Source organism: Fukomys damarensis, unplaced genomic scaffold (assembly GCF_012274545.1).
Source record: "Fukomys damarensis isolate Sample0158 unplaced genomic scaffold, DMR_v1.0_HiC HiC_scaffold_38, whole genome shotgun sequence".
Taxonomy (NCBI): Eukaryota; Metazoa; Chordata; class Mammalia; order Rodentia; family Bathyergidae; genus Fukomys; species Fukomys damarensis.
The window spans coordinates 61698142-61707258 of NW_022900950.1; the positions used below are offsets into that span (position 1 = coordinate 61698142).

Genomic DNA, 9117 nt, shown 5'->3' on the forward strand with positions numbered 1-9117 from the left:
AAAAAAAAAAAAAAAAAAAAACTAGAAGATACCAATTGTAACATTTTCAATACAAAGAAATGATAAATATGTGAAAAGATAGATGTTTACCCTGATTTAAACATCATGCAATAGAAACAGCAAAATATCACATGGAACACCCTAGATGTGTACAAGTTTTATGTTAGCATGTGTCAATTACAAAAAACAAATTAAAATAGAGATATAAACACTTAAAGGTAAAGATTTTAAAGTATTAATTTTTACAACTTCATCACAACAACAAAAAGAAGTTATACTGTGGAAAATTCAGAGATGATACACAAAACTTTACAAGTGGAAATAATGCCTGTATTCTCACTAAGTTAACGTTTCTTGAGTAACACAATAAGCTGCACACTGCAAAAGATGCTTTACAATATTCATTATATAATCTTCACAATAACCCCATGAGATGGGTATTATATGCCCCATTTTAGAGAGGAAAAACTCCAGCCATAAAAGTCAGGGCTGCACTCTTGGGGGATAGATGCCACAGAGACCCTCACTTCTCGAGTATACTCCACAGCATGGTGTTAGTATTTACAGCTCAAATACTTGCAGAAGTGAATAGAGGCACCAAAATGATAAAAGATGGTCTTAATAAAAAAAGGCAAGTTTTTAAAGCCTTTAATATAAATTGCGGCATGAGGGTGAACTGCTGTGGGGCAGTGGTAAGGTGGCAGGAGATGAGAGGAAAATTATTTTAAATCAAAGAAGAGCACTTTAAATAAAACATAATAGGATTTCTTTTAATCAGAGGAGCAGCATGGCACAGCAGAAAGAGCAGTGGCTTTCGACTCGGATCTGTATTCCGTTCAGACAGGCTGGTCCCTTCAGCTGAATTTCACTAGAAGAGTGTAACTTTTTCTTATATATAAAGCGTAGAGAATATTTTCCTTGGTTCTTTCATGGAATTATTTAGGGGAACAAATGACACGATAAAAGTAAACATTTAAGTGCTAAAACATGTGCTATTAACATTGTTATATAAAACCCAATTAAGGAATGAATATCATGTTTCCCTAAACGTTATACATGCTTTTATTATCAAATACACTACAGGAGTCTCCTAAAACAAGATTCAAAAATGAGTAGGTGGGAGTCGGACAAAGTGATGCACACCTCTAGTTCCAGCTGCATGGAAGCTGAAGGAGGGCTGCTTGCAGTTAGAAATTCAAGGCTATCATGAGCAACATAGCAAGACCCTGCCTCAAAAAAATAAAATAGAGTAAAGCTGATATTAAAAGGGCCTTAAAAATGTATTCCAAGTTGGAAAAAATATTCTTAACAATTTGTTGGTCCCCTGAATTTCAAAACAAAACAGCCAAAAACACTTGAATAAGCAGCAATCAAGCCCAGACCCTAACACCCACCTCATTTCTACCAGTGCGCAAAATCACAAAGGCTCCTTAACCTTTTCTGCCAAAGACTCCACTGTCAGTCAGAGAAGTGGAACCGTCTCATAGAGTAACATTTAAAAGGCACAAAACAAAATATACAGGGGTTCAAAAAAAGCCAATTGCACTGCCATGCAGCTATTAAGACAGTGTTCAGGGTTCTGCAAATTAGTCAATGAGCATAAGGAGACCTCCAGTGATTCCTCTGGGGAGACTGAGTCCATCCAGAATGGCTGGAACAAATTTTGCCATCATGTTACAGACAATTAGCCCTGAAAATTCACACAACTCCAGTATATCTTACCCTTAACTTTCATAAAACCTGTTTCTGGACAACTTTTCAGTTTCGTCAAAAGGTTGATGAATTTCAGTAGTTTGAATAGATATTGTTAATTTTTAGTTGGCAGCGTAACTTAACCAGCTACCATAATGTATTGGTACCAAGGAATACAATTTTCAATAAATTTATTGAAATGAAGAAGAAAGGGAAACACAACATTGAACACTAATTTAAAAAATAGTAATACTATACTTGTGAGAAGGCCAGGAAAATGTACTGCTTAGATCTCAGGTTAGAAAAACACTTTTGATTCAGAGGTAAGGAGTACCCCAAGCTCTCCGCACTTTCAGAATCCTCCTCAGCTTTTGAAGGAGCTTTCCTTCAGTGCAGGACCAGGCAGTGTATCATGTATAGTAGAGAGCCACCCACAACAGGACTTCAACTCTTTCCTTGTAAAGCACCCTTATGGATGGGTTGGCCAAAAATTTGTCATATTTGAACTATGATCTAAGTTCTTCCTTGCAATTTAGCTTTGCTACCTTTTATCTTTCATATGAATTACCCACTTCATGACTTCTTTTAAAAACACAAAAACACATTCTTGCACTCCAACTTCTTTCAGTGTTTGCTTCCATAAGGAACCAACTGACAAAATGCCACACTCACCTTGTGCTAGGAATTGAAACAAGTGCTCTATCCAAGCCTCTTTTTAAGAAATGTTACTGATTTATTTTTAGACAAGGTCTTGAACTTGCAACCAGGCAAGACTTGAACTTGCAATCTTCCTGCCTCGGTCTTCCTCAGTGCTGTGATTGCGTCACTGTACCCAGCATGTTTATTAGTGTTTTAAATAACAAGATCTAGTGCTTGATCTAGTATAGTAACTGCACAGATTCTGAAATTAACTGCCATCTGTTAGGAAGGTATATACGAACTCAGCTGGTAGAAATATCCTGATGTTTGTTGTCTGTAATTGAAGGAAAAGCTAAATTTCAGTTGGAGGTTAGTGAAAATGTGATTTTTTTTTTCTCATCCACATTCACAGACACATGATTTCTACCCACAGACCTCAAGTTTGAACTAAGACTAAGTTTTAAACTGGACTAAGGTGTGTCTAATTTGAAATATGTATTTTTCTTAAGAATCAGAGATACACTTACACAAGTTAGCATTGTGGTGAGCAAAAGTCTCCAAACTTGATTTCCTACTCAGATGATATGAAACAAGTGAAAGCTTGTGTTAAACACACAAATAGGTTATAAGGCATCAATCAGATCATTTTCCCAAGTGATTTACCCTTGATAGACAAATAAATAAATAAATAAATAAATAAATAAATAAATAAATAAATGATGGAGCTTATCTAGACACATGAACATATAATCATTGCAAAATCTAACATGTTAAATACAAAACTATATATAATAAAGTTACTTTCATTTTCTGCTAAAAAGAGATTCTATTGCAAAATGATTCTGTTATTTAATATCAAATTCCTACATAGCATATGATCCAGCTAGGAGTCCCTCGCATCTACTTGTGATACCCTGATTCTACTCTCTTACTATGCTTGAAGTACAGGATCAGGTGATAATGCTCACTTCAAGTGATTCTATCTGTTGCAAGTCAGGCAGTTTGGGGTGGGGTGGGGCACAGTACATTCAAAAGGATTAGCATTATTTATATTTTCAGGTGAATGATGTGTACTAAATTAGTGTGAATCTTGAGGAATACAATATAATGCACACAAGGCAAAGAATAACTGACTAGAAGAGAGAAAGGTACAAGTAATTATGAGGCAATAAGAAATGTCCTGATTAAATTAGAAATAAGGCAGAAGATAAAGGAAATAGAAGAGAAACCCTAAGAAGAAAAAGTATGAAACAACAAAGGTATGTTAAATATTTCACAATTTGTTAAGAGAAGACAATTATGGGTAAACTACTGAAAACTGCCAGCAGAATTTAAAAACCAAGATGAACTTGGAATATTGAAGAGATGGCATTTTCCAATCTACCTTCAGACTCCATTCGAGCCACCTGCACTAATATCATTCCTTTCTACAATGCAAGAAACAAAAATTTATGCACATAAACCAACACCCACACATCAAGCCTTCTCCCTTCCTGAAAAGTATACAAGAAAGGCTTTTAAAATTTTTATCATATTGTATCAAAGATTTCCTATACAGATAAGCATGTTACTATAAACTTGAAAGTTTTCTATGGCTCCAGGCTAAATAAACCCCTTTCTTTAGCCTCTTCACTTTAGATTATATTTCTATGAGGCTTTAAGATAAATTTTCACTTCTTCAGCAACCCAACAGAGAATACCATAATTAGTAACAATGTGATGTTTTCTAATGGTGAAAAAAAGACATTCTCCGCTCACTTGGACTCAGTTCTTCAGAGATTTGGCCAGAGGAAAAAACCAAGTGATACATTCCTAGAGAAATATTTAATTCCCCACTGACTTCTTCCTTAGTCTTTACAAATCACTGTTTCTCCAATGTCCTTTTCACAAACTTTTAAGGTATATAAAATATGTGGTGTTCATTTTGGCATAATCTGTTTACACGCATTGCCATGGACCATATTTTTATTGTATATCTTAATGTAGATGTATGAGGTAAACTAGGACTTTTCATAAACCTCTGCAGGAATAACCTGTGTTTTAAATACAAAATGGTATCTTGAACACAGCCAAGTCACTGGGAAAATCCATGGTTTATCACTTCCTACCCCAATACTTTGTCCACTGAACTATGATGGAAGAAATTTAAGCTTGATTTGTTTTTAAGTGCATAATCCATTAACTGCTTTCATATGCCATAATAATTCAATTGGGAGATTATTTATAAACTGGTTTACTGGCCCTATCTGGCAAATATGACACACCTGTTATAAAATGTGATCATTTCAAAAAGCTAACAATTGTGGAACTAGATTTCCATAATCAATCAAAGTGAATTAGAATATCCATATACTTCCCGAAAACCCTTTAATCCCTATTAAGTTAACAGTTTGTGAATAATGAAAGTAATTAATATTCATTTTAGTTGACAAATCCAACACCAATAACCTGTTAGAATACTTTAATCCACATTTCAATAGCCTGTAAAAATTAACCAACAGATGCTTCCAATCTGGTAAAAAATACATAGGTCATTAACACTACTTTGATGATACCAAATGTTCAGTATATGAGAATTACGCTTAACTTCCAGAGAGATATATAAACAGTGTCCTTTTATAACCTTGTTAAGGTTTAACAGAAGCCAAAGACAGTGAAATATGGTATCTTTTCCAAAATCAAAATAACTATTTGTTGTTTCACTCTTCATTCTTATGTTTCAAGTAGGAACTTTACTGAGTTTTATTAATAGTATAAAAGTGACATGAATAATGAGGAACACATCTACCTTGCTCACTCCAGAGTCCTCAGTGCCAGTACAAAGCCAAGTATGTGGTATACACCCGAATACTGACTTGAACATTGGTAGCCAAGTATAAAAAAAAGAGAAGAGGGTGGGCGAAGCAAAAGGACTAAGAAAAATGACCTGGGAAAATGCCACATTTCTGGGAGAATTTAAAATATGGAAAGCTAAGAGGTATCTCCAAAACTTAGAAAAGAAAGAAGCAAAAAAACCAAAGTGATATACTTAACAGGAATATAAACCTTAAAGAACAACAACACAAGAAAATTGGGGAAAATGTTGATTTTTACATAGGAAAAGACTTAGATAAGCTTCCTGTACTTCTTAAAATATGGTACACAACACTTTTCCTGTGAAGGAAAATGTTATATATGGTCGTGGGGAGATTAGTTTAAAATAAAGAACAAGAGAAGTTAAGAGATACAGTAAAGATTAAACAAGGTAATATAAAGAAGACCTAGCTCCAGGGACTGGTATACTATAAGTGCTCAATAAATATTATTTTCTCTTTTTTCTCCAATTCTCAGGGTATTACACCTCGAAACTCCAGTAATCTGAACATAACAATCCTGGAAACCTGCTACCAGGATTTAAAAAAATAAATACCGACCTCCCCAAAAAAAACCCAAAATACAAGATATGTGAGAAAACTGCAAGGCTAAGACTAAATTCAGTTCCCTTATTTATACTATATGTATATCAAATGCTTAGGAAGCACTTATTTTAAGTATCTGTGCTGGAACATCCATGTTTGAAATTTTTTTTAAAAAGCCCCAATTACTGCAAAAAAAAAAAAAAAAGAGAGATCATTTCTTTTAAGCCACCATATTCTTCAGCAATCTGAATTCTATGTCTTTCTCTGCCTAATCATGATGCAAACCAATGATTAAAATCAGCAGTCAAAGCCTCTGTCTCCTACTGCATGTCAAGAAGTGGATATGCAACTAGATTTTCACCTTGGACCAAATAATGTATAAGCAGCTACACATTTAATTCTGACTCTTTGGAAATTTTAAAATATATCAAAACCTTTGGGACAATGGGACATGAACAAATCACAACATTTAGACCCAATGCCTCAGCAGCCAGGCCATAAAGAAAAGATACAAGAGAAAGTAACTTGTCCTCTCCAACAGTTCACATGCATATTGGCTTCTTGAACATCTTTTTCTTTACTTCTCTTGTGATCATTCCCATTACCTATCTATAGTATCAAATTCTGTTTCTTTCAATGCAGCAGTGATTGGCCCTTTACAATTAAATATTTAACTACCAGTAATGCCAAAAAGTATACTTTGACTCTTCACAGAATGCTTTCTAGAAAGTATTCCAAAAAATGACGGAAAAAAAAATGTCAGTTATAACCCACCTTGGTTGGTATTGTAAAATGTTGGTAATGCTCAGGGCTTCCCCATCTTTTCTGTTCACCCTAAAAATATCATCCACAGTCACATAAATGTTACAGCTGCATTTGAGTAGAGACAAAAGATGCTCCAAACCTTTGAAAGCTTCTGAGGCAAACCGGAGAGATACTAGAACACAGAGCCAACAGGGCCCCGGAAGAGATGGAACAATATTTTGAAAATGTTCAATTTTCACCTTAATCTATTTAACTACTATTAGACTGAGCAAATACATCATTTTTTAGCCTTGACTAGCAAGGCTAAAGTTAGATGACTTAAGAATTTTTTAAGGTCCAATTATTTCATTTAGGGCTAACACTACAGCTAAATTAAAGACATGCTAACAAGTTTCCCTTTTGAGCCTCATTAATTAAGAAAGTAATCAGAGCAAAGAGGGGGAAAAAAGAAAGAGTAGCTGGATGGCAGCATTACTTAAATAGCTTTTAGGAACCACCATTTATACCTACTAGCAAAGCAAAGGGAAAACTAATCAATTCCAGATTAGGAAATCTGAAATTCTGAAGTGTTTTACATGTAAATACATATTTTAACTGCCACAGTCTCCTTGATTGCTTTAAGAGTGTACTAATCTTATTCAAAGAAAATTTTGATTTTCCATAATCATAAGGTAAAATTAAGATCTGCTTACTTCACAAGTTTTCCTATAGTGAGACTGCTGAGAACTCTCCCCGCCTTCAAAGACTGCAAAATTTCATTTTAAATATTTTAGTCAGGACAAATGCTGCTCAGAAATACCTGGTGGCTGGTAAAGGTTTTTGATTTACTACAAATTCTAGAAAGCTACTTTATTTTACAATTACCTTTTAGAAAGTGTTGCTAAATTACAGCTGTTTTTAAAGAAAGATTTTTTCCAATTTACAAAAGGAATACAAATGAATTTCTTAAGGTATCTGCCAATTTTCTTTGGTTGCTTGTAGAGATCAAATTTAATCAGGTATCTGAGTCATCTCTAGAATGATGCGTACTAAACAGTAGGCATTTTAAGAAGTCAATTCCTTTCTCTCTCTCTCTCAAAACTAAACCCTAGCACCTGCAATTCATTCAGTATAATCTCTCCCTGCCAGATCTCTCTGTCTTCAGTGAGCCCAGGGATAAAGAAGACTAAGTCTATAATGAAAAAGGTTCTTTTTTGCTGAATATTAAAAGGCAATGATTGATCTTAATTTCCTTGTTCTACAAACCAAAAATGTGAGCTTTACATAATACTTAGAAATAAATAATATATGTAGATACCAGCCTTAAAATGTCCATAAGACAGGTCCACGAGACTGGATTAAATAAATTCAATTTCAGAGGAGAGTACAATCTAATTTCTTAAAATCACACAAGTTAAAACTATCACAAAACAATTTGGAAGAGGATCTTTTAATAAAAAGATCATATAGTATACTCAAATGATTTCTTTCAAGCCAATTTTCAAGACACTGTAAATGTGATATCTCTGTACCATGTGACTCACATGGTACATTATTATTGTAATAATAAAAGTTCACAAAATTCTGATACAGGAAGGCTCACATATTAGTCTCTGAAAATATTCGTTTTTACAAAAACTCTAACCTCCAATGGAACTTTTTTAAAAAACTATTATGTCAAAAAATTAAAGAATCAAAGTTTGTATTAATCATTTCTTAAATTGCTCATTTGATATACTGTCCAGTAAAATTCACTTATACATTTAATTTCACTAGTTTATTTACCATTAGTAATGAAAAAATTTTAGATATAGATGTTTACAATAAGGGGTTTTAGGGGTTGGTATATAACAGAGGCAAAGTTAAAATTCCAATAATAAAGTAATAAATAACACAGACATAAACTTACCTTTTTGTTGGCAACAAAATGTATTTTCAAGTTTACAAAGCAAATCCGTATTTTCATACTTATTTTCATTTACTTTTATCCAGAAACAGTTTTCAGTCATTTCATGAGGTCGGATCTGCAATCAGAGGAAAAGACTGATGCAGAAACAGCTGGGAGTTTCACCTGGCCTGGCCCAATCACTATGTACAGATCCACAGTCCCATAGATGCCAACAGATGTTTATGAAGTAATCTCTGTAGATTTTTCCCCAATGAACTACAAATTCTGAGGAATGTTAAAATCTTAAGAGGAAAAGTTTCCATGACCAAACAGCTGGTGATCTAAAGCTGAATGAAATAAAGTTTAATTTATTTCTTTTGAATTGTTTCTCAGAGTGATTATTGACAACCAACTGCATGCTGCTTCTTGAAGGACAGGATATATTACACAGTGTATCCATGTTTATATGGCCATGAACATATCTTTCTACAGGACTTAGAGTTCTTGTAATTAAGTAGGTAGGTATCAGCTCTAACAACTACTAATATTTTCTCCAATGGCTACCAGCAGAGAACAGTTCATAAAAAAACTAGCATTTCCGTATTTTTTCAGAAACACTTCATAAATATAGGATTTCAGGGCTGGGGATTTAGCTCAGTGGTTCCAGCACCTGCCTCGCAAGTGCAAGGGACTGAGGTCAATCCCCAGTACCAAAAGAAGAGAAGAGAAGAGGAGGGAAGGGAAGGGGAGGGGAGG

General features: G+C 34.2%; 1 protein-coding gene across 1 annotated transcript in view; it reads right to left on the reverse strand.

Moving 5' to 3' along the window:
• Diaph3 (diaphanous related formin 3) overlaps positions 1-9117 on the reverse strand; it is a 479227-nt gene that overhangs the window by 291819 nt on the left and 178291 nt on the right. The window contains exon 17 of the mRNA XM_010636939.2: positions 8383-8497. Coding sequence (XP_010635241.1) covers positions 8383-8497 — 115 coding nt within the window. The remainder of the gene's footprint in view (positions 1-8382; positions 8498-9117) is intronic.